The sequence below is a fragment of the Chinchilla lanigera genome, unplaced genomic scaffold (assembly GCF_000276665.1).
Source record: "Chinchilla lanigera isolate Chin_1 unplaced genomic scaffold, ChiLan1.0 scaffold00031, whole genome shotgun sequence".
NCBI lineage: Eukaryota > Metazoa > Chordata > Mammalia > Rodentia > Chinchillidae > Chinchilla > Chinchilla lanigera.
In genome coordinates, this window is record NW_004955432.1 from 12076658 (window position 1) to 12103521 (window position 26864).

The following is a 26864-nucleotide window of genomic DNA, read 5'->3' on the forward strand; positions in this document are numbered from 1 at the left end:
GGCTGGGAACCTCCACAAACTGTGAGCTAAATAAACCTTTCCTTCCTTAATTCTGGGCATCAGGTATTTTGTCTTAACAATGAGAAAAAAGTAACCAAGACAGAATATTTATACATTCATTTAATAAATTAAAAATTATGTTGTAATTTGCATCCATATTTACATACTTAAATTCTAATAAATAATAGTGTTATTTTAAAGTTTAAAAAATTCATGTTGCTATTTTTTTTCTGCAGAAAGTTTACATCAACTTTGATTCCCATCAACAATATACAAAATGTGATTTATTTGTATTCTTGTTAGTACTTGTTGTTAATCATTCTCTATTTTTAATGACCATAAATAAAAAATTGAGCGAGTATTTTTCTTACTTTTTGTTTTGAAAAACTACAAACTTCCAGAAAAAGTGAAAGAATAATAGACAACCACGTATCCTTCATTAAATTCACCAGCTGTTAACTTTTTTCACACTTTATTTCCCTGTCTCTATTCACATGCACACTCACACACATGCATGCACACCTACACACCCACACACTTACCTACCTACCAACCTCCTGTATATGTGAACTATTTTTAAAAAGTTGAAGGGTTGGGAGTTTGTTCAGTGGTAAAGCACATGCCATGCAAGATCCTGGGTTTGATCCTCATAACTATAAAAAATGTTTTGGATATCATGATAATTTATCCCTTACTATATCACTTAAAGAATATTTTTGTACATAGCATAATACATTTAACCACACCTTAAAAATCAGTAATTCCATATTATTACCTGATAATATTCAGGTAATAAAATGCCCACGTTTATATTTCCAAATTATCTCAATATGGTATTTTCTAACTGATTTGGAGAAATACAAAGCTCAATAAAATTCACTTACTTTTTATGTTTAGCTGTTTTTTCTTGTTAGTCTCTTTTCCCCTAAAACACTCCCTCAGCCACTGTCCTACCCTCTTTTTTCATAACATCAAAAAAACTCACTCAAAAATATTTTATTTTCAAATACGTATAATTAGGTTTGATGTCATTGGCTTCTATTACAAAATTATTAGGGGTTTTCAAAAGCGCGTGTATCAACAACTGAACAAATTTTCACTTTTGGCTGTTAGTGATTCAGAGCAAGACGCTGGGTCTCTAGCCAGGCACCGGAGGGTTTTAACCAGGAAGGAAAAAAGAATCTTATATTAAATCTTATCTTATTACGTTGATCATCCAAGAAGTAGCAATGACATTTCATGCTTGGAAATGTATTGTGAGAGCTTCCTTTCCTATCAACACTATGTATTACTGAATGAATCAGCTAATATATAATCAGTTTAAGGGACCTGAAAATGCAGTGAGAGCCAAGAAGGATATTTTGAAGTTTGAAATGATCCCTATATAAATAGAACGGATCAGCATAACTTTGGGATAAAATTAGCCACCGTTTGTGGACTCGCTAGCATGTGCCTGTTTGCTTGGTGTTGTTCTTCTGTGCAATCACAAAAAAACTTCCAGAGGGCCAGGAGGATGGACGACAACACAGCACCTATCACTAAATCTGGACCTGCCAAGTTAGTTAAGAAACATTTCCTAGAGGCTTTAAAGTCAAATGACTTTGGAAAATTGAAGGCTATTTTAATCAAAAGGCAAATAGATGTGGACACAGTTTTTGAAGTTGAAGATGAGAACATGGTTTTGGCATCTTATAAACAAGGTAAAAAATACAGGTATAATTGTGAAATCGAGAGCAAATGGATTTTTAAAAAAATGCAAAGCTTTAGTTACCTACTCCAAACCAGTAGCTCATGTAATTGTTTAATAAATACTTTAACAATGCTTATTGTTTGAGTATTTATCTAAAATATATTACTAATTTTATCTCTTCATTGTTTTTTAAGCTACTGTGCTTATGGATATATATATATCATATACTTATGACATATATATTATATATAAATGTATATAGTGTATATATAGGCATATATATTGCATATATTTCTTTTCTCTTTCTGCTGTGTGCCTAGAATTTGAAATCCTGAACAATCATATTTAGTATGCATTGTATGCTTCTAATTTTTCTCTTCTGAATGTAATGTAATGACACAGATTAATAAAATATTTTTAGATTATGTTTGAAACAGATGATTGAGATCTAAATCTAGACAATGTGACTGTGAATTCCGTTAACAGCCACTTAAAGATATATCATCTTCGTGTCCACGTGTATGAAAAAGATTTTCTCCTCCACTTGCAGTTAATTAATGGAAGAAGCCGTGCCCCAGGCACCTTGGTGATCGTCATCATTTTACTGAGTTTTAGTTCAGGCACAAAAGCTAAACTCAGAAAAACCAGGAAGTTAACTTTCTTTTCTGGACTACAATAACAGATCAAGACTGTAGATGTATATTTAATGCAGGATATTTGCTTTTATACAAAACGAAGGAAAACAAGAACTAGGACACAATTTTTTTATCAAGGAATTGTCTGGAATCTGTGCTTAAGGAATCACAAATAAACAGCACGCTGATTCTGACTTCCCAAATCAACTATTTAATGAGGGAACTTGAGTAGTTAGGCCATCTGGTGAGCAGACTGCAAATAAACATCCTACTTAATGTCACTTCTGTTTAAATAAATAGATGATAAGGTATCATGTGAAGCATTTAGCAATAAGAATGTATGCAATTATTTTTCTTGTATACAGATGTTTTCTGTTCATATATAAACCACCAGTGCCATAAATTCCCAGACAAAATGTTAATGGTAGACATTTCTGTACTAATTCAAGTCTCTGCTCATCAGTTCTGAAGAAAGTACATAGAAGAGTTAAGGCCCATTTCTGTGCTTATAATTGGTACTACAAGCTTCATGATAAATTGGCATTGTTATTTTGACTGAAAGCTAAAGGAGGTATCTATTTTTTTAAAAAAATGCATGGGGACTCTGTTAAAAAGAAAAAAAATGATATACTATGTAATTATTTGTTTGTTTGAAAAAAATGATATACTACGTAATTATTTTTTTGGTACTGGGAATTGAACTCATGACCTTGTGCTTGTCAAGCAGGGTACTGTGCTGCTGAGCTACATCCCCAGCCCTCTATACTATGCAATTAAATTGCTTCTATATTATGAGTTTACTTAGTGAAAGAATTTGTTTAGTGAACAGCTGATTAGCTAGCAAGTCCTGAGTGTTAAGTATACTTTAAAGGTATTTTGAAAATTTATATTTATGTCTAATGCAAAATAACTCAGGGCCAAAGTGATGGGTAATTTATTTGACTCTGGGCCTAGAAGACTGTCTGTTCTCATTTTCTGAGTAGCCAAATCACCAGATTCGTATGAAAGTTTTGAGGCTATAAGAAAGAAATTTTGTGATGCATGCCTATAATCCCAGTACTAGGGAAGCTGAGGCAGGAGGATCGTTATGAGTTCAAGACCAACCTGGGCTACAAAGTGAGCTCAAGCCTGAACTGCATAGTGAGACCCTGTCTCAAAAAAGAAAGGAATTTGGGGGTGCAATCTCTCAGGAAGTAGGTTTTTTTTTCCCCGCTGCTTATACTGGTGTCACCACCCCTGAATGAGAAGAAACTGTGTTTTAAATTCTTGTCAAGGCAAGCTGACTCCCATGGTCCTCCTAAAGCTAAATCTTCATTCACTGTAATGTGTATTTTCAAAGTTTTAGGACTATGGGCTATGGCTTCCAATTTGGAGACAGCAAATTACAGAACCTGAGAAAGGAAAGAAAGAGTTCCAGTGTTCTGTATGCTAGGTGCATGTCTGCACAGAAATACTGGGCCTTGGGACCTATCTTCAGGGTTTATGCAAGAAATCATTGGTATACATGTGTGTAGAAACACAATCCATTTAACATGAGTCTAAAACTCTGTCTCTTTAGTCTTAAATTCAGGTTAAAACTTCATCCTTCTTTGGCATTACTTCAGTTCTTTTTCACATACTTCCAGTCTAGTCATCAATTCTTTTAATACGAAGTTTAGGAATGGAAATGATAAATAGGATCCTAGTTGTTGGCTAACCACTATAGACCTAAGTAGTTTTATCAATCTCTTAACTCACAAAGGAGTGCTTTTGGAGCAGTCTAGAGCAGAAGGCCTACAACTAGTTTGTTCATTGCTGTTTTCTTTTTCAAATAGTTCTAAAGAATAGGACCTATTTCTGCGTGGCTTTGAAGGGTTATGTGGCTAGGTTAAAACCTGTGAGAATTTATTAACTAAAAACAGAACTTTTGACCATTGAAGACTGTTGAACTGCTATGTGCTACTCTGATTTTTTAAAAATCATGTTTGAAAAGCTCCAGGCAGAATAGTATACACATTGTAAGCATGGAGCCAAATTAAGTTTTACAAAATAAACCTAGGTAACTAGCATGCAGACAGAATATTTTTGTTTACTTCAAAAGGGTGGGATTCTTCACCTTTAGTTACTTTTGGCTTAATAAGACAGTGTGTAAAACCTATAACAAATATGTTACTTTAAACTTTCTTATGTAATTAATAATATGATTCTGTATTCAACATGTGATTATCCTAAGAAAGATTAATGAACAATTTTTAATCATTTTATTTCCTTTAAAATATATTATAGTATTTTTATGGGACTGCAAAAAGTAGTTAGATTTTAATTCTAAATACAATACATTTAAGCTGATATGAAAGTCATTGTGTCATTTTTGGAATGGTAACTCAGAACTTTGCTGGCTAAGAAACTAATTTAGTAGCTAAATATTATTTTCCCAAATCTACATTCTAATAAGTGTCCCAATAATCAAAAATGGACTGTAATCTATTAACGAATATAGATTTAGTGAGTAGGAGAGAATAAAACTATTGGGTTAAAAAGAAGTCTCTGGATCCCTTTCCAACCAGCCTACCTGAGGACAGAATTGGAAGTCAGTCTCCAGAACGTATGTTCAAACTGTGGTCTTGTGTTTCCCTAGCACTTGACAGTAATAACTTAAAGTTGGAGATATGTCAGGTTGCTTTTCAAAGATAATCGAAGCTGAGTAATAAAATCTTCAACCTGTTTCAATGACACATGCTTGTAGTCCCAGCACAATGGGAGGACCCCAAGTAGATGTGTCCAGCCTGGGCAACTTAGTGACTAAGTCAACTAAAAATAAAATAAAATAAAATAAAAATCTCAAAATAAAAATTTTAAAAAGGGCTGGGGAGGTAGCTTGCCTACATGCAGGAGGTCCTGGTTCCAAGGCTAGGACCAAAGCAGACAAATAAACAAACAAACAACAACAACAAAAAAACCCAAAGAAAAAGACTTCAGATAAAATCATGTTTTATTCATTGAAACAGCAACATATTTTACAAGGCAAACAATAAAACCTGCTGGCTGGCATTTAAGAGACCTCCCCAGGAATGGCAGGGATATGAGTCTTAAAAACAAGTAAGGAAAATAGCATTTAATAGATGGTCACTTTAAAAATGACGTGAAGAAAACACGAATACAAGAATGAATGTTTAATTACTGAATGCAATAAGCAGTTAAATAGTTAAGGGATGTCATGATATAAAGTTTATTCCAAGACAAGCAGACGTATCTAGGAAAGCAAACTCAGAAGAAATCTCACGGAAACACAAAGGTGCTTTGTATTGGTTCCTGGTGTACTGGACACATGAATGAATGTCCTTAAAAGTGTTCCCAAGGGTTTGTTCAACTACACGTTTTAATTCTCCTTTGGATATACGTCTTTTGGCTTATTAATGATATAGGCAGCATACCAAACTTATCTTCTTCGTATGAAATTTTCTAGTCAGCAAGGTAATCAGAGTCCTTTTATTAATCAATGTAATGCACTTTAAATACTTCGTTTATGGCCCACAGCCTCGGGTTTCTTGGTTGGTAGTCATATTTTTAATTAAAATAACCAATGAATAATTTTGCTTGAAAACTCTCTGGCAGGTACTTTATCTACTTTTACTATGCAGCAACTGCTTTCCAAATATCATGAAAGTTCTTCTTTCTACTCTCCTAATCAGTAATCTCTGTATCACCCAATTTTTCTTGTTTCCAGAAATCTACTCTCCTGCTTGCCCTTACTATCCTAGAGTTCTTTTCCCTACCTAGATGCTCAAACTTTTTTCTTTTAAACTTTTTCATTTTCAGCTTGCTTCCTCCTCCCCTCCCAAGAGGAACTCAGGAATTAGCCCGAAAATATTAGCTATTAAAAAGAGCCGAGAATTGCACGTCAGTCTGTAATCCTTCAGGACTGTGTAAATAAGCGGACACAGGCCGAGCAAATGTCTGTTAATCCAGCCACAAGCCGTGTGTAACCTTTGGCTGTAATCACAGAAGCCTGTCCTGGGTGGGACTTGGGTGACTCATGACATTCTGGGTGATAACTGCTACAGAGCCCTGGCTTAGCTGAAGTTTTCCCAGAGTTGTGTACAGATTCCCCAAACGCTGGATCAAAACAAATCCCTTCTCTCAAAAGATGGCCAAACCACTTTCCTCTTTCCCCTATTTCCTGAGCTGGGGGGCTTTCTGTCCAGCCACATGGGTATAGTTCTTTGGGTTCAGGTTTAAATTAAACACTGACATGTGCACACAAAGGAGTATAATCTGCATATTTTTGCAGAATATCTTCTAAATTTCTTTGAGAACTTTTAGCTACAAGTGATGCTGGTTTGGAGGTGAAGTATGTGTAACTTCAGATCAGAGATGGCTAGATAAAGATTTTGGGGAGACGGAGTTTGAGAGTGTGACCTCTATCAGTACTAGTTTCTATGAACTCGGGCACTTTCATTTTATTTTATTTTTGTCTTTTTGAGACAGGGTCTCGCTATGCAATTCAGGCTGAACTTGAGCTCACTTTGTAGCCCACGCTGGTCTCGAACTCACAGTGATCCTCCTGCCTCAGCCTCCCGAGTGCTGGGATTACAGGCATGCACCACCACGCCTGTAGTGTTTTTTATTTTATTTTATTTTTGTCAAACTTGGCCACTCTCTACAACTCCTAGCAGATTTGTCTTCATTTGTAAAACAGGTCTTTGCTAACATCCTCTCTAAGCTCCTGTGTGCAGAGGATCTGTGATGTTATGGAGGGGAAATTATGTAAGCCGATTATTTGGCAGGGTCTGGGGAGGGAAAAAGGTGAGTTTGTGTTTGGAAGTTCTCTGGGGGGGTCTATGCACAGGGGGAAGCACCTCTCTCTCTCTCTCTCTCTTGGTTTCTTTGGTGGAGCCCTTCACCCACACTAAGGAGCTATCAGTATACACAGACTTCAGACTTCTGGTGGACAGTGAATGGTTTACAGTAGAGGGAACCTGAGGCTTCATCCTCCTACCCAGCCCCCAAGGGCACCATCTCCTGCTGCTTTCTACCCCTGTTCTTCTGTGCAGCCTGAGCTCACAGGAAAAGGGCAGCCTGGGATCTGTGGGTGAACAGGGAGCATTTTAAACTCAAACACTCAGAATAAACCACATTCCAGGCTTTGAATCCCTGGGAAAATCTACGGAGGCAGGGAGGGTCAAAAAAGGAATCTGGCAGATCACTTTACAGTATTTCTAGCTTACTATGGCAAAGGTGGTTATAGTTTGGGAGACAGATTTTGATCAGTTTGCGTATCAGCATCCACACAAATATGTTGACAGGTATAGTCATGTCTATGGTATTTGAAGGTTACTTTCCCCAGGGTCTGGTCCTCTATGAGGTAGGTGTACTTATTTCCACATGTGCTACACAGAGACCCAGCCCTGTTTGAGGCAGTGATTCTATGTCGGTGGTCCCTTTGCTGTGGACCGCTCTTTTCTCTGTTAAATGCAGCAGATTCTCTGTTCAGCTTGGGGGTAAATTTTCCAGGAGCTCCTGTCCCCATGCTCACACTAAAGTCCTACAAGAGACCTTTAAGATGAACACCAATGTGCCCCAACCCATGGCCATAGCCATATGTCCCCGTCACCTCTGCAGGGGCAGGCAGCAGAAAAGGTGTCTTGTTCAGTTAGTTACACAATTCCCATCTAGCAGACGTGAGTTGTAGGTGCAATTCCATTGTGGGTGTTGTTCCATTCCAAGACCTCACGGTCTGTGAGCCTGATTTACCAGTTAATGGTTATGATTATGGAAGACACAGATGAAACTGACTGGAGAAGACAAGGACGACTGATTCATGCAATAAACAGGCGAGATAAATTCTCTAGGAGCTACTGGGAACTCAGGAGAAAGAAAAAAAATCAACAAGCAAATGCATGTCTCTATCAGCAACGTGACAGATTACAGATGAATTCAGAATCTTTTTCTTTTCTTTGCAATTTGTAAAGCAGGCTTGGAGCTAAACCTATCCTGCCTCCACAAAGACAAAGAAAGATGGAAATTCTGAATTGCAGATATTCTGAGGCCATGAGCTTGGGTGAGGTAGGCAACCTATGCCTCTGGCAGGCTGAAAAACTGGCAGTTTTCTCATCTGGAAAATGAAAGGCTGGGAATGTATAACTCTCCCTCCAGTGCCGGCATTCCATGTTTCTTTAATTTGACATCAAAACGATGTTTTCTTAATCAGCTCTGCTACTTCCTTTTGGAGATCATTTTTCTTCCCATTTTTCTTCCCATCTTTCTTCCCATCAGAAGCAGGCATGAGCTTCTGATCAGTAGCAACACAGAGATGCTTAAACTCTGAGGCTAATCAGTAGGCAAGATACACCCTGGTTATTATATCTGGAGCTAGCTTCTTTCCAAGACAGAAAAAAAGCCCCTATTTTTGCAAGTTGCTTTCTGAGGAAATTTGAGTATTAAAAATGACTATGTATTGGTATGAATAGGATTCATTCATGATCAATGATCAAAGCAGGTTGCATACAATTTAGCTTAAGAATTGTGGTTGCAGCACATAGTCAATGTACATAACTAAATAGAAATTATAAACAGGTATGTATGTACATGTGCCCCTATGTTGTGTGTGTGTGCACGCATCTGTCTACACACATGAACACACACTAGAAGCATACACTTGACACTTCCTAACTCAGGCTGTCTCTGATGCTATGGACTCTTAGGCACATGGGTCTGCTGGGAAAAATCCTTCTCATCAAAGCTCATCCTTCTCAGTGTCTGAAATCTCCTATCACTATCTTAGAACTTAAGTCTTATGGCTGAACACGGATTCCTGCATAAATTCAGATAAATCCGAGAGGGTTCACACTTTAAACAATCTTCAATCCATTAAGCCTTAGGATAAAATAAGTGAAATTCTTTTGAAAGAGCGGATGTGGGTAAGGGCAGATGTGGGAGTGAAAGAAAGCATGACAGTCTTAGACTTCTGAAGGAGAGGCAAAGGGGATTGTGTGTGTGTGTGGGGGGGGGGTTAGGTGCAAGGGTGGACTGTGGAAAAGTAAACTGTGAGTTATGTTGATTTATGCTGTGTGGTTAATCAGCATTGTGTATGACCCTGTAAATGGCTTCTTTAAATTAAATTCTTTTTTCCCTTTGGATGAAGGATGCTATTTTAATTTTATAAAATTTTTAAAAAATTGAACACATGTATCAGCTTCTAAATTTAGAAGTCACCAAAATGGCACTCAGGAACAAGTGGACCTGTGTCCTTATCCCCCAGTCCTTGATTTTTCTTGGAGGCCACCATTATAAACAGGTTCTTGTTCAGGGTATTTAAAAATAGATTTGCATATGATTACATACGATAATACATCTTTCGGTCTATATACAACTGCCCCATTCTTTTTAATGGTTACATAATATTCAGTGGAATGAATGTACTGTATGATTGAGTTAATCACTCCTATTGAACTGTGAGGATGTGTTCAAACATCTAACCATTAGGAACAGTGCTGTAGTATACACACAGTCTTACGTATAGGCTGGGGTTCCAGGCTCATAACTCCCAGGATTATCTCTCACACAGTGCAATGCAAATGGTGCTCCTTGGACTTGTGTAGTACGGTGGTCCTGTAAGGTATTTCACACATGGATGATTTTGTTGTAGAAGGGATACCAAGGAGTGGTAAATATGTACTTAATTGAGAGAATTTTGTCACCTGGTCACCGGGCTCACCGTTAGTATGGCCCTTGTCATCCTTAGAATGCCTCTGGTTGGCTCATCACTTCTTGTAAAGTTTGTGTCTTGAAACAATCATAATATTTCAGATTTATTCTGGCCTCAGTTAATTAGTGAAAAATACAACTTTTGCTTCTCTTTTCCAGGTCATCAAATTCTGATTAATGTGGGTTAAGATTGTATAATTTTTTAGGTAGCTCTGTCCCATTGTTTTTGAAATTACTGTCAACTCAAATCCCTAGGTTTTTCCTTAAATAAATGACCAGTAAACCATACTCTGATTACTTTTTATTTGTGATATTTTTATAGCCTAAAAGCTATCTGTTGAGGTATCCATGTTAAAATTTATTTTGTCATTTCAGCTTTCAAATCTCTACAAGGCTGTTAAGCTATCTCACAGCTTCATCTTGCCATCAGGAGTAGGACATCTTTCTCTACACATGCTCCATTCCCTCCTCGTAGTGGGTTTAAAATTCTGTGGCTGTAGATGCTTACCTAGATTTATACACTCCCTATTGTCATAGCTTGTCAAATATGGCAACAGTTGAAGACAGTTGCAGATCCATCCACTACTAGGCTGTAACCCGTGGGTCAATTTTTCCTGTTGGTGCATGCCTAGAAGAAACACTAGCTTGGTGTATAAAAAAGTGGGATCAGAGATAGCAGGATGGGAAAGAGGAGAAAGCTAATAAAATTTTATCTGAGATTTCTAGGAACAACTATTCTTCTCTTGGCCAAATGATTTGCGTGTAGCTTGCAGGAATAGCTAAGTGTAAAACACATCCAGTTTTCCTGTTTATTTTGGCTGCTAGGAATTTCAAAGGCCAATTTGCAGTGCAGTTCTATTACAGAAAATGTACTTTGTATTTTATGTGTCTGTCGTACTCTTGACCTCTTGTTACTTTTCTGTCTTTTTTTCTTGGCCTATATTTTCCAGATCATTTTAAAAAATCTTATAACATGTACAAATTAGTGTTTTGTATTAATTGAGTTTTAGAAGGAAAGAGTATATAAATCAACAGGTAGGCAAATAAAATTTTGGAATGTGTGATAGATTTTTTTAAAAGAGTTGGAAACATTCACACTTTGGAAAAATAGGGAAAAATAATTAAAATGAAATAAAAAGTATAAGCTTGTAAACTCACAGCATGGCATTATTCAAGACAAATTTTCAATGATTAAGGGTTTTAAAAATTTCTGGAGAGCCTCATGTAATTCATTATGTAAAATAAAATACAACCACAGAAATGAAGGTCTCAAATGGAGGTCTCAAAATGAAATCCCTTTGAGACCCAAGAAAGTAAAGTACATAAAGGAACAAGATAATAGGGATAGTACAGACAGCAAGAACGTGGAAAAAAGCAGGCTGTGTCGGTACATTCCTGTAATCCAGCTACTTGGGAGGTTGAGGCAGGGAGATCACCAGTTCAAGGCCAACTTGAGGAACTTAGCATGACCTTACCTCAAAAAAAAAAAAAAAAAAAGAAGAAGCTGGAAATGGAGCTCAGTTGTACAGCTTGCTTAGCATGTGTGAGGCTCTGGGTTTAGTCCCCAGGACCATGAAGAAAGAAGAATGAGAAAATGAAGGAAGGCAGGAAGGAAGGGAGAAAGGAAGAAGGAGGGGAGAAAGGAAAGAAGGAAGGAAAGAAGGAAGGAAGGAAAGAAGGAAGGAAGGAAGGAAGGAAGGAAGGAAGAAAGGAAGGAGAAAGAAAGAGAGAGGCAGACAAAGGAAGAAAGATGGGAAAGAGGTTACAAAGAAAGTTAGGAAGAAAGTTAGAAAGCCTAACTCACCAAAGGGCATCTAAATATGTTACTGACCAAAACACTGTCAGATCCATCCACTACTAGTCTATAACTCATGGGTCAGTTTTTCCTCAATTTGTAAAAATTCTCCCCCAACTAGGAGAAATTCTCAATCAAAAAAATGAAACAGTGCTTTCTTTCTTTCTTTCTTTCTTTCTTTCTTTCTTTCTTTCTTTCTTTCTTTCTTTCTTCAGGTTATTGGTTGCCTAGTTATAAATTAAAGTCTTCCTGGGCCACAGGCTTGCACCTGTCGGTCCTGTTTGGTCACGTGGAATGCCTTATGGTGCTCCTGGACCACAATGCTACAATCAACTGCAGACCCAACGGGAAGACCCCTCTTCACGTGGCGTGTGAAATGGCCAACGTGGACTGCGTGAAGGTCCTGTGTGACCGTGGAGCTAAGCTCAACTGCTACTCCCTAAGTGGACACACCGCCCTGCACTTCTGTACAACTCCGAGCTCCATTCTCTGCGCCAAGCAGTTGGTGTGGCGAGGTAAGCCTTTCTGGGTGACTGACACCAGCATCCCTATGCTCCATTTTAGCACATACATTAGTTTATTCATTTACTGAGTGACACTCATTCATCTTCTACTATGCCTCAGGTAATGTGGTAAGTGAAAAAGAAAAGAAATAGGTTTTTCTCTCAAAGAATATACAGTCCAGTAGGGGATAAAAATATTAGTAACATTAATTCATAAATATTGTATATAGTTAAAAGTGAGGGAAGCAAGGGATAAAGCTCAGTGCCTGGCAAGTGCAAGGTCCTGAGTTCAAATCCTGGTACCAAAAAAAAGTGGGGCTAAGTGCAATGGGGGAGCTATGAAAGAGAAGGTCAGGAGTGAATGGTGATAAAATGTGTGAGGATTTCTCTAAGGATATGGTGGGTAAGCTGAGACCTTAGGAATAAGCAAGAGCCAGTCTTTCAGATAGGAGCTATGGGCAAGAGGGGTGGAGACCTAGGGATCAGCACAAGCCAAGTGTTTATTAGGAGAGCTAAAGACTTGGAGTTTTAAGTAAGTGGCCTGAGTCTGGGCAGTGTGGCATGCGGTGAGAGGGGCCAGAGGACCGATGGGAGAGGGGTGAGCTCTGAGGTGACATTAGCTATGTTGGATAACAGGGCCTTCTGGAGGCCCAAGTGCAGGATCCCAAAATGCAGACACTGTATTGTTTTCAGTAAGACATGGTGTGATTTAATTCTTACTTGAAATGGTCATTCTGGAATTATGCAGAGAATAGAACTGACGGGTGAGAACATAAGCAGGCAGATCAGCAGGGAAACAACCGAGTATGTCCTCAGAGGGGATGCTGGCTTGGGCCAGCGGCAACCCGGAATAAGAAGATTAGGAGATGGCTTTGCACTAGATTTCAGAAGTGGCGCAGAGGAATTTAGAGATGGATTAGAAGTAGGTGTGGGGTGAAGGAAAAGGAAATTCCAGAGTCTCTAGTTTCAGAAAATGGGCAGACAGCAATGCTAGTTTTTGAGATGGAGAAACTTGAGGAAGAAACATATATGTTGGGGTGAATGTCAAACTAGCTTTCTGAAGGGTAAATAGAGGTATAATTTACATGCGGAAGGATTCATGGAAAAGTTCACTGTTTTGAGAAACATTATTTTCAGAAAACTATCACCATAATTGTATTAAAAAGTTCTTTGATGTCCTTTGTATTTATTTCCTCTCCCTCTCCCACTGATGCCAACCACTGATCTTTTTTTCTGTCTCTATAATTTTTACTTTTTCCACAATGTGGTAAATTAATTAAATGAAATGCATAGGCTTCCACTTGTCATAATATATGTGAGAGTCATCGTATGCTTGTATGGGCCACTAAATCAGAACTTTTAATCGCTGAGCAGCAATCCATGGTCTATACAGCATGTAGTTTATTCACTTTCCAGTAGAGAGGGGCTCAGAATAGGCCTGGTTCTTGCCAATTTTGAAAGGACACTAATAGAAACTTTTACATGTGGATTCTGATGCTGGCATATTTTCATTTTATTTGGGTGAATGCTTAGAAATGAAATGATGGACCCTTTGGTAAATTTATAAGAAATGGCCATCCTACTTTCCAAAATGGTGATATCATTTTGTATTTCTATCAGGACTGTGTGAATATTCCTATTGCTCCTTATCCTTGCTAAAATTTGATAATGTGAGATTTTAAAAATATTCTTTAGCTATCCTATTGAGAATGTACTGGAACCTCATTGTGGTTTGAATTTGAATTCCCCTAATGACTAAGGGTGTTGAGTATGTTTTCACATATTTACTTGCCAGCTGTATATTCACTCTGATGAAATATCTGCTCATATTATTTGCTTCTTTAAAAAAAGAAAAGTGCTGCTTGCTTGCATATTATTGAGTTGAGACATATTCTGTATACTAGAGTTTATCACATTTATAGCTTGCACATATTTTTATTCATTTCTTGGCTTTTTAAAATTTCCTAACAGTTTCCTTCAATGAGCAACATTTCACCTTGATAAACTCAATTTGTTAATAATTTTCTTATGGTTTGTGCCTTTTCTGTCCTATCTAAAAAGAACTTGGACTATATTAGGTAACATTTTCTGCTATGTGTTCTAGAAGTTTTATAATTTTAGGACAAGAAATCATTTTGAGCTAATATTTTGTATCTAAAGTGAGGTATGAATTACAATTCATCTTTTTAAAAAAATATAAATGCTTCATTGCCCCAGCAACATTTGTTGAAAAGATGATTCTTTCATCACTAAATTTCCTTGGTATATTTATCAAAGGTCAATTGGACTTATATGTATGAGCTTATTGCTGGACTGTAGACAGATATATCTATATCTATATATCTATAGATATAGATATATCTATGTATCTATGTATCTATATATGTTTTTTTGCTTGTGCTTCACTCAACTGACTGCTACCACTTTATATCGAGTCAGGTACAGCAAACCTTCCTGTTTTGGTTTTAAACAGGAAAAGTTTCAGGTTTCTTTGAGCTGTCAAAATAATTAAGTCAAAAATACTTCTGATATAAAAGTATGGATTTCACGGACTGGGGCATGTAACTCAGAGGTAGAGTGCTTGCCTAGAATATGCAAGGACCTGGGTTCAATCCCCAGAACCAAAAAAGAAAAAAAAATGTATCTCAGAAGGAAGTTTTGAGCAGAAACTCCAACTTTAAGAATTCTTGGCCTGTAGATTGCATTCAAAGCCAAGGACATTAATAAAATCACCTGGGAAAAGTATGCATAGAATAAAGAAAATCTAGAACGGAACCCCAGGGAATTCTAACATTTACACTTTAGGAGGATGAAAAGGTCAGTAAAGGGTAGTGAGACAGCCTCATCAGAGGAGTTGGCAAAACTTAAAATGGGTTTAAGAAGCGACGGTAGTCAGCTACATGGACAGCTGTCAAGCTTTCATGAGATGATCCTTAAATTAGGTAGCAGTCATCACCAGCAAAAACACTTGAGTGAGGAAATGCAGCAGCCGGAGTAGAATGATGCGAAGTGTGAATGGGGTAACCAGAAGTGGCAGGTGGCGGATGCAGGCAACTGTAAGAAGTCTGGCTGCAAAAGCGAGCATAAGGACAACGTGATCCTTGCAGGAGGCGACGGAGGTCACGGGACAGCGATGTTGCAGGGCAAAGAAATGCGCATGTCACCAGGGAAATGATTCATAGGAAAAAAACAAGGGACCACACATGCGCTCGGGTTACTGAAAGATTCTAAATCTTCAGCAAGTTGAGATGGGATGAAATTCGTGACACACTGAATAATGTGCACACTTTTATTCTTACCAAGTGGGCCAAACGAAAGGTAGTTTTCAATGCCGGAACATTTAAGGATTTAGGGATGATAAAATGAGAGCGTTCATGCTGGGCGTGGTGGCATATGCTTATGATCCCAGCGCTCTGGAAGCTGAGGCAGGAGGATCACCTTGAGTTTGAGGCCAGCCTGGACAACACAGTGAGTTCAAGGCCAGCCTGAACTACAAAGCGAGACCCTGTCTTAAAAACAAAACAAACAGACGAGATGGGGCACGTTCAGGGTGGTATGGCGTAGACTCAAAAACAAAACAAAGAAGTTTATATCTGACTAAGGCCACTTAATCATGTCTGAGGCAGAGTCATTAGCGAAAAAACGCAAGAAAAACAGAAAGTGTGGACTTTTGATGAGGCTGGGGAAGGAACAAAAGGTCTTGGGAAGAACAGATTTACTTAAGAAATGTGGGGTGGAGAGATAGCTCAGGGGCACAGTGCCTGCCTGGCAAGTGCAAGGTCCTCAGTTCAGTTCCCAGTACCAATAAAATAAAAAAGAATTTGAGATTCTCTGGGGGCTAAGACAAAGATATTAAAAAAAAAAAAAAAAAAAAAAAAAGAGAAATGTGGCAAGACTGCTGGGCTCCTAAAGATGTGTTTTTGTCTTCTTAACCTATGGGAATGGAGAGGAAACATGTTAGCCTGGCTCTTTCCTCCCTCCCTCCCTCCCTTCTTCCTTCCTTCCTTCCTCTTTCTCTTTCTTTTTTTCTCTTTCTTTCTTTCTTTCTTTCTTTCTTTCTTTCTTTCTTTCTTTCTTTCATTCTCCCTTCCTTCCTTCCTTCCTCTTTCTTTCTCTCTTTCTTTCTTTCTCCCTTCCTTCCTCTTTCTTTCTCTTTTTCTTTCTTTCTTTCTTTCTTTCTTTCTTTCTTTCTTTCTTTCTCCCTTCCTTCCTCTTTCTTTCTCTTTCTTTCTCTTTCTTTCTTTCTTTCTTTCTTTCTTTCTTTCTTTCTTTCTTTCTTTCTTTCTCCCTTCCTTCCTCTTTCTTTCTCTCTTTTTCTTTCTTTTCTTTCTTTCTTTCTTTCTTTCTTTCTTTCTTTCTTTCTTTCTTTCTTTCTTTTTCCCTTCCTTCCTTCCTCTTTCTCTCTCTCTCTTTCTTTCTTTCTCTCTTTTCCTTCCTTCCTTCCTTCCTTCCTTCCTCCCTCCCTTCCTTCTTTGCTTCTTTCCTTCCTCTCTTTTCTCTCTCTCTCTTTCTGTCTTTCTAACACATGTTTGCATTACATAATGATTACATTTATGAAAGGAGTTGGTGCATGTGCATAACACATCTTAATTCTTTTCTTTTCTGTCCCTTATCCCTCTCTTCCTTCTCTTCCTCCCTCCCCTTCCCATTTGAAAAAGCTCTATTTTTCCTTGCATGTAATTATTTTCTTTGCCAGCCCCTGAAAGAGTTTCCTGGTGCAGAGACACAGGACAGGGGTGGCATCACTTGGTCCTTACCCACCTTCCTAGACATGGCTACCTCCTCTGTTCATATTCATTGTTTAGTTTTAGACTTAGTTTTTGTTTTTTGAATATTTTAATTATTTTAAACTACAGAGGTAATTTTTAAAGTTTGAGAGGTTTGAGAAATTTTATATTTTTTAAGAAAACAATTACATATTTGGTTAAGCATTTATTGTGGTGAGAATGTTAAGGATCTACTACGCAGTGTGGTAGTGTTCATTCTAGTCATCATGCTGTACATTGGATCTTATGGATTCATTCATGGTGCTTTACTGAAACTGTATTAACTTTTTGTACTCCTGCCTGTCCAAGGGACTTCCTAGAGCACAGACTGACTGGGAGGGGTCAACCCTTTACCTTCTCAGAGCTGCCTTTTCCAGCAGGAATAGTCAAGCCCCACCTCTTTGGAGCCCACCCAAGAGCCGGGCAGTGCCCTCTGTAGCCCGCACTGATGAGGGAGACGCGTGTCTGTCAAGCCTACCTGAGATTCTCTGTGTGTTGAAAGGCTGAATCTATGAAGGAAAGAAAAAAATTGGAGAAAGTAGAAATATTCGGCGTCTGGTGGCAAACACATACAGTGAAAAGGCAGTCGTAAAACTCTGGGGTATGTGTTTGAGAATAAATGAGAAAGGGCCAAAATCAGTACATTAAAACATTTTGTAAAAATTAAAGTAAGGAAGTTAAAACTAAGCAGAAGAAGGAAGGAAGGAAGGAAGGAAGGAAGGAAGGAAGGAAGGAAGGAAAGAAAGAAGGAAAGAAAGAAGAAAGAAAGAAAGAAAGAAAGAAAGAAAGAAAGAAAGAAAGAAAGAAAGAAAGGGTGGGGGAAAGAGAAAAAGGAAAGAGAGTGCAAGAATAAAAATGATAAGACTAGTAATAAATATTTCAGGAAAAAAATTAGATAAATAACAAAGGTATGTCACAATAACCACCTTCATTGGTAGTCAGAGGATACCAACTACAGTAGCAGATGTTTTTGTTGATGTTGGTTATGTTAACCAGGACTCAGGGGGTAACAGTGCACCTACACAGGGAAGGGTCTCACTATTGTCAGGGCAATGGGTACACTCTAGAGGCATTTGGACAACATGTACCAGTGCTTAAAACCTCTGCCAGCTCATGCATTCTACTGTGAGGGTTAGGGACTAATTCCAGGCAGAAGGAGCTTTTAACCCAATTCTCTCATTTATTCAGAGCCTCATTCAGACCTTAACTTCTTCCTTTAAACAAGGTCACGCAGGGAGTCAGAGATAAATGAAGAGAAAGCAGGAAGAAGCCATTAGCCGTGACTTTAGGACTGTGCTTGGTCACGTGATCTGTAGTACAACGGATATTGCGAGACTTAGTCACTGAGCCCCATGACCAACACCTACAACCTACTGGAGAAGGGCTTGATTTGGGCTCACGGCTTCAGGCAATGGCCAACGGGCTGCAGGGAAGAAATAGCATGGCAGAAAGGAATGGCAGAAGAAAGCTGCCCGCCTTCTGGCAGCCAGGAAGCAGAGAGAGAAGGGAGGACCGTGGGAGGGAGGTGCACCCCCCGGGTCATACCAGCAGTGGACAATCCACCTTCTCCTAACAGTCCGCTCAGCTACTAACCTCATCAGTGGATGAAGCCACAGAGAAGCACAATCCAGTCATCCTCCAATCACGCGAGGTGTCTGGTGGGCTTTCGTGGTCCAAACCATGACAAAGACTTTATCCTAATTCTGCAGAAGTCTTCAGAATAGACCAATGGCAGCATATTTTATTTTATATACTTTCATATTAGAAGTTTTTATTGGCTAAGGAAATCATTTAACGCAGGCAACAATTTAAAAATACAGACACTTTCCTTTTTAAAAACACAGCCTCAGAAAAGGACCCTATTTCTTTTTTGCCATCAGAGAGTCGTTCATATTACTAAGAAATCTGAAAAATGCTTGCATATCTAAAAAAATGTACAGTTGCACCTCTATACCATACAGACATTTAAAATGACATTGTAAAAGATTGTTCATTGATGTGGAACAGTTGTTAAAAGCTTCAGAACTTCAGAGACTCGTTCTTCTAAAAATTATGAGAATATGGGCCAGGGTTATAGCTCAGTGCCACAGCGCCTGACTGGCAAGCACAAGGTCCTGAGTTCAAATCCCGGTACCAAAAAGAAAAGAAAAGAATTAATATCTAACATACTAGTCAACAGCTGATATCATAGCTAATGTTCAACTGCACCTAAACAATTGCAGAAAGGCAAATCTATTACTTAAGCATCTCGGTCCTAGGATATGTATATGTACAACACCTGGCAAATAGGAATTAATAGGAAAAAAAGAATTGTACCCTGCACCTAAAAAATGACTAGGTAATTGGGGAAAATTTCTTCCATTTTATGGTTGGAGAGACACAAAAAGAATGCAAGTACTGGCAATGGTAGAAGACCATGAACATCCTGAATCCTTTGCTCCTGTGTGTCCCCATCCTCTCAGACAGAACTCGGCACACAGAAATCACACTTGATATTTGGCTCCTGACTGACCTGGGAAAAGCTCATGAACCCACTGCCATCTGATTAATGGAAACTATTGCATTCGTGGTTCATGAAATGCTGCTCCTGCTGAGCTCTGCCCTTCTCCTTCCTAAGGAGATAGCAGAGGGTTGAATTCTCTGTCTCTGGTATCGTGGGCACATTGAGGAGAAGCTGCATACATCACCCTGTGGCTGGACAGAGGGAGTTGAGACAGCGCGCAGACAAGGAAAACAAGTCAGGCTAACGTGAAATTTGGGATCAGAGTAGTCCATTAGGGAAGAACCAGTACCATGGCAACTGCAAACCGATGTAATTTAATTTGCTATTTAATGGGCTGCTTGTGAAAAAGTGCTCTTTGAGGAAAAGGCTAATTGAGTCCAAAAAATTACATGCAATTTTCTCTTAAAGGATTTTCCCCCGTTTTTCAGTGGTGCAGAGCCTGCTTTATGCCCATGCTGGATTTTGTCTGCTATTTTTCTGTTTGCCTTTCTGCTTAATGCCTCCCATCTTCTGGCCTTTGTTTCCTTTGGTATTAGTATAATGGTGTTCATCAGTTGAGAGGGCTTATTTACTTCGGTGAAAACGTCCTTGCTAGCATCCTGAATTTCTCTTCGAATAAAGGGAGTCAGGTCAGGTTTGGCGGCTGAGCAACATATTATTTCTACTCATTTCCTTTTGTAAGACGGAAATGAAAGCTGCTTGCTTTACTCTGCATGAAGCAAATCCTGACAGTAGGAGGAAAATTTGTTACTGCAGGCGAGCCATAAAAATTCGAGTGTTTTCTTACAGAATGTAGCTTGAATGCAATGTAAAGAAGACCGTGTCTGTTCAAGAGTGTCCCCTTCTACTTAGTATGACAGTGACATAAGTAACCCACATGTTAGGACATCCCCTGTTCAGTGAAGTGGGACATAATAAGGCAGGATACCAGTGGCCTTGTCGGCTGGACACACACTTCTGCCAGCCTTCCAGCTTCCCTTGATTACATGAGACTTTACAGAAGCACAGATCTGAGCACTGTAGTCATTTCCAACCACCTGAAGATTTTTACCACATGTGTATTATTGTTGTACCACTTGCGCAATGAGCATTTAACTTTTTAAACTGACTTTACTTAGTAAAATTCATTTTTAAAGGAAATTATATTAGTATAAAAATTTAAAAAACGTCACAAAATGCCTTGCTATCCATAGAAAGAACTAATAACAGTAAATCATAGAAAATGAAATTCTGGACCTCCACCTGCTCAAAAGACCAGCTTCTCTCAGATGTCAGAGAATGACTGTCAGAAGCCTCTTTTTCTGGTCATTGCTTTTCCTGGAAGCCCTGTCTTCCCAATCATTCCGCACTGAATGGGAGAATTTGAAATTGGCTCGCAGGCCACCTCACACCCATCAGACGGCAGTTCTTCCTGGCCTGTGACAAATGTCCCACGTAAAGAATTACCCCACCCTTTGCAAAACACAGCCTTGCGCAGGGCTATATAAAGCTGATGATCTATTTAGGGGTGGAATTTTCAAAGCGAGTCCTTTTAGAATCAGGATTGAAACATGTTTCCTGTGCAGTAGATCCTAGACTGCACAAAAAGAAAAGGAAAATAAATAATGCATGAAGACAGGACAGAGGGAAGCAAAACTGCTGTTACTTCACACAATACATTTGTCTACATAGAAAACTCAAGCAAATACACTGTCGAATGGTTAAAATGAATAATTGCGTTTAGCATTGTGTTCAAGACCAATTTAAGAAATCAGCTGTCTTTTTGTATACCAGAAATGAGTAGCCAGAAATTATTTAGACATAGTGTAAAAGAAAATGTATATTTATAATATCATGTGAAATTAAAGAAGCCTAGAACATATATTCAATAAACACATTGAAAGATATAATTGGAAGAAATATACAATTGTTTGAAAGACATGAAAAAGACACCATATTCAAGATTTATTATGAAAAAATATTTTCTTTCCTTTTTCTTTGCAAGCTAGCCAAGTGCTCCACCACTGAGCTACAACCCCAGTGCTAAAATGAAAAAAGTAATACCCAGTTACTCCATCCTTGCAGGTAGTTGGCTTCTACTTCTTTAATCTGATTAGTTTGGTGTTTAGCTACATATTGCCAAATAAATAGTATTTATTTAGACACAAAAACTGAAAACAATAAGTAGCAACTTGACACCTTCGTGATAATCTATTGCTTTATCCTAGGGACAAGATGAGGACCTGACGCCTTTCCAGCTGTCTGTCCTCCACAAGGGCTCTTTCCCAGACCTGGTAACCTCAATGTAGTTACTTTATGCCTAGGAGGCTTGCAGCACCTAGGAAAACTTTTTCTATTTGAATAATGCCTTGCTTCTCCTACATAAATGACCTTTTTGCTTTTCTTTTTTTGGTGCCGGGAATCAAACTCATGACCCTGTGCTTGCCAGGCAGGCACTGTGCTGCTGAGCTACATCTCTGGCAATGGTCTTGATCTATCTATTGATCTATCTATCTATGTCTATCTATGTTTAGTTTTCTATAAACTCATTGCTATGTTAACTCCATTTGGGGGGGTCAAAATTTTAATTTAATTTTTAAAAATTTTTTTAGGTTTTGAGAAAGAATCTTGCTCCATAGTCCAACCTTATCTCAAACTGGTGCTCTTTCTCCCTCAGCCTCCCAAGGCCTCTGGGTGTAGGCATGTGTCACCACTCCCTTTTTAAAATATTTAAACTCACTGGGTATTTTATCAATTTTATTTTCTTGGGAAAAATCCCTTCAAGGACCTTCAGATCTAGGTCCAGCTGGTTATGTACCTACTGCACCACTGTTGAGTGGGGATCTTTGGTTCCTGTCAACTCAAAGATTCCCTTTTTCTCTCCTATATCCTGACTGTCCTCAGTCCCAAGCCTTGCTAAATCTTGGTTGGTTACCCACTTGGGTTACTATATCCTCTAAGAGATTTCTGAGAAAGGATGTTTGAAACTACACATGCACCAAATGCATTTATTTATTCTACCCCAGTAGAGAGAGAATTCTAGACTTGGAATTATTTCCCTTTAGCATGATAAAGGTATCACTTCTAGTCTGTGGTTGTGCAGCTAGAAAATCTGAAGCCATTTTATTTTCTTCACCTTTTTTGTTTTATGTTCTGAAACCCTGTAATGATCTGCCTTGGTGGATTTATTTTCATCTATGGTGCTAAGTCCTTTCAACCCCTCAGTGCTTGTCTATTCATGCTAAGAAATATTTCTGAATTATTTTTCCTGCATTAATTTTTCGTCTATCTTCCTATGCTTTCTTTCTTGAACGGTTATTATTTGAATAGTTACTTCTTGGACTGTTCCTCTAATTATATTGTCTTTCCTGTTTTATTTCTCTTTGTGCTCTACTCTCTGAGAGATTCATTCTAGATTTTACAGCTCTGTTTGATTGTCTCTCTCTCTACCATTTCGGAGCTTTCCTTTGTTGTCTTAGAACCCTCGGCTGTTTTTCTGTGTTTCAAACTGATGTTTGCTGACTATCAACTTCTTTGCAGGGGATTTGGCCAAGACATTTCAACTGAGGAATCTTTGTTGTAGCATCTTTAGATTTTATTCATTTTATTTTTGTTTTAGAGTGATTGGTTTCTCCAAAGAAAACTATAACTGGCTCTTCCTGGAGACGGAAGACTAGATGCCAGGATTCCAGGTGTAGAGTTTGTGGTGAAAGGTAGGATTATAAATGTAGCATGACTGCTATCTAGAATGGTTGTGCTTTCCCTTTGCTGAGCTACAGTCTACTCCTACATAAGGCCAGAGTTCAGACTCTGTTCTGATGATCATTCATCCATAACTCCCTTACGCCCAGTCAGGCCTACTGCAGGCCAGACCTACTGGTCTGTTTGTTTGTTTGTTTTTTTTGGTTTTTCTCCGGTACCAGGAACTGAACTCACGACCTTGCGCTTGCCAGGCAGGCGCTTTGCCGCTGAGCTAAATCCCCAGCCCAGACCTACTGGTCTGTATTCTGGTAACAATATAGTTTTCTTCTGTGACATTTATATTTTATTCGCTTAATATTTTAGCTTTTTTTTTTTTTTCTTTGAGACAGGGCCTTGCTATGTAGTTCAGGCTGGCTTTGAATTCCCTGTGTAGCCCAGACTGCCTTGAACTATTGGCGATCTTCCTGCCTCAGCTTCCCAAGTGCTGGGATTATAGGTATTCCCCAACACACCCCATTTGCATAATTCTTTGATTAGGGTTTCTCTGTAAATTCATGAGAGCAGAAACCATTTTATTCAGCATAGTCAAGTACACAGTACATTTTTGATGGTGACTGTTGAATATGCATTGAATGTTCAGTTGAGAACAAGTACTAGCACCAGGGAGAAGAGTGCGGTTGAACCAAAGCGATTCCATCACCACCCCTGGAAAAAGCGTGGCCAGTTTTCGGCCTGCTGCACTCACTGCTTCTCTCCTGTGTGAAGAGAACATGTTGGGAAACAGGAAGAAGTCAGAAGCGGAACGTGCTACTGAAAGATCTAGCAAGTGAAGAGCTAAAAACTCCCACTGGATTTAGTGACATGGAGGAAAACGCAATTGCCATCGTCAGTTGAGCAATAGTCACAGAAATCAGAATAGAGGGGATTGATACTTAAAATAAGGTTGTCTGAGAGTACGGATGAGTCTTTCAGGAAGTATTTGTAAGTAAGAGGCAAGGAGACAGATGAAGAGGTGAATAAGGCTTAGTTTTTCTTTTAGATTACACTAACCTGAACATTTTTTTTTTAAAAAGGCTAGAAAAATCCACCAGTGGGGCAAAGACAGAAGAGAAGAGCAAAGAGGCATAACTTAGGTTGTGAGGATCCTGAGATGTTTGGGGAATGTGAGCCAGAGTTGACAGAGGGACTGACTTTAGTGAGAACAAGGATTATATTGTAGCCAGAGGCAAAAAGGAGAGGATGGAAGTTGATGTAGACCTGAGGATTCGAGGAACCTCCCTTTTCTATATGTAAAGCAAGAAGCAGCAAGGAGTATGGAAAGAGAAGGGAAAGGATGAAAGACTCAAAGAAGAAAGGTCTGAAGCAAGTACTGTGCTTTAGCGAGGGAGGGAATAAGATACGAAGAGAGACATTAGGATTGCCCAGCAGGTGAGAAGGTCCAGCTGAGGCTTCCCGTTTGGCTTTGGGACTGTCACTGTCTCGCACAGGTGGTACCTTGCCTGTACTAGGATTCTTGCCATGTGGTGCCCCTTGCTTGGGTGGAGTCACTGAGGCCATAACCAACAGAGCTTCTTCAGGATTAGGGTCACTCACTGCACACATCGGTGCTAGGCATCAAGGGGAGGAGTTTAAGGTTTTGGTGGTGCAGTCAGTGAAATGAGGGAATACGGAATTAAATGAATGGGGACAGATAAAATCAAGGAGCATTGAATGGGCAAAGACAACACAAAATGATTCTGTGAATGAATCCCCAGAACAGTTACAGTGGAAGTTAAGCAAGCAAGATACAAAGCTAGAAGGTAATCGTCAAAGAATTGGGTGTGCGCGTTAGTGATGTGGAGAGCTGATCAGCTTCAGGTGATCGCTCAGTGCAGGTAGGGTTGTGGGGGGAGTAGCCAAGTTGGAGGGGCAGAGGAAGTCACTGAAGAATGCGATCCAGAAACAAAGAGACCAGGGCATTAGGTGGATCAGCTATGTGGTTGTTAGAGATACCCTGAAAGATGGCAGGGATTTATGTCTGCAAAAATAGCATGAGTAAGGGGCTATAAATCTTCAGAAGCTGATGGAGAGATCCCTGCATTCAGGGAAGGGGCTAGATGGTATAGCTGTAAAGGCAGAGCTCTAAAGAGGCAAGATGTTCTTTTTATTTATTTTTTCATGAGAATTATGCAGTAATTGGAACCAGCAATGGGGAGTCAGATATATGAAGAAAGATCACTCTGCTACCCACTGCAGGCCAGAATTAAGCATCCTGCCTCCGTTGTTTGAGCTTGGAGCCGAGCAAAGCTAGTTTAGTTGCCATGGTAACCAACGCCATGTCTCTGGGTTCATTAATCCCGTGTTCCAAACTAAGCACTTAGCAATAGCTTCTGAATAAATGCAACAAAGCTCTGCATACTGAAAAGGGCACATTCATGTTAAGCAGGGGAAAAAGGTTTTCAATTTCATTCATTAAACTTGAGTAAATAATTTAATATCTTTGTGCACCCGTCCTCCAAGCTAATGAATAAGGATAAATGCTTAATGGAAAATCTAGCTTAATAAAGTTAACAGTGTAGGCTCTCCATGTAAAGGAAATTGATTTTGCCAGTATATATGCATATGAGGGGGAAAATGGGAAGGAAAATAACATATATTAAGGCTCTCTGATGTGGACATGTCAGGTACTTTAAACTAAAAAGTCTCGTTTAATTCTTGCAATGAAGATGTGAGGTCCACATAATTCTCCTTATTTTATAAACTAGGAATCAGGAACTCAGAGAAGTTAAAGAAAGGTCTCAGTTCACACAGCTTGTCAACTGGAGGGTGCTCAGATCTCTTTGGCTAAGAGTTCCTGATGATCCCTCTGTGTCCTGTCGGAAATTGTATACCGCTTACCCTTCTGAGACATTCAGCTAATTAAAAAATGAGAAGAAAACTTTGTACTAAGGTAACACGATATAAAAGAGAAGTTTCAACCTTGCATCAAGTTTCATTAGCTTGAAAACAATTTCTATCATGGGGTGTTTTTAAAGGCTTTTCTTAAAAAATATGAGAAGTCAACTGGTTATAGTAAAAGTGTGTTTCATTAAAAGACATGAAACACAGTTAATGCTTCTTCCAAAAATGTGTCCCACTGAAGCACTTATTTACCCTTATTCTTTCATTTTCTAGCATAAAGAAGGTTTGTAGTTGTAAAGTAGATCATCAACCGGAAGTTGATTTTTTCCTCCTCAGTAGGATAATGCCTTTGTTTCAGTTTTCTGAATTTGCTGCAAAGAAAATGGTGATAAGTCATCGATTAAGACATATTAAAAACCCATTAATTAATTTTCCTTAAAATTAAGCTTCAGTTAAGAATGCCGCTTGATCAATTTCCAGTTTTTGCTTCCAATGGTGTGGTATAGCAAGGTATAAAATAGTAGAAATAATTAGTTGTAAGTTAAATATCTTTGTCACTAAACTTACCTGTGAGGAGTTTATTTATTTTTAAAATTAAACTACTAATTGTTTTAGTCTTACCCAAAATATTATGTTAGTCTTGCCAGGTGTGGCAGGGCCCCGCCCACCTGTAATCCCAGCACTCCGGAGGCTGAGGCAGGGGAATCATTACAAGTTCGAGACCA

At 38.8% G+C, this 26864-nt stretch overlaps 1 protein-coding gene across 1 annotated transcript in view; it reads left to right on the plus strand.

The window, feature by feature from the left end:
- Positions 1–1446: 1446 nt before the first annotated feature.
- Positions 1447–26864, plus strand: part of Asb4 (ankyrin repeat and SOCS box containing 4) — a 59885-nt gene continuing 34467 nt past the window's right edge. Inside the window, exons 1-2 of the mRNA XM_005388065.2 lie at positions 1447–1700; positions 12022–12321. Coding sequence (XP_005388122.1) covers positions 1448–1700; positions 12022–12321 — 553 coding nt within the window. The 5' untranslated portion in view covers position 1447. The remainder of the gene's footprint in view (positions 1701–12021; positions 12322–26864) is intronic.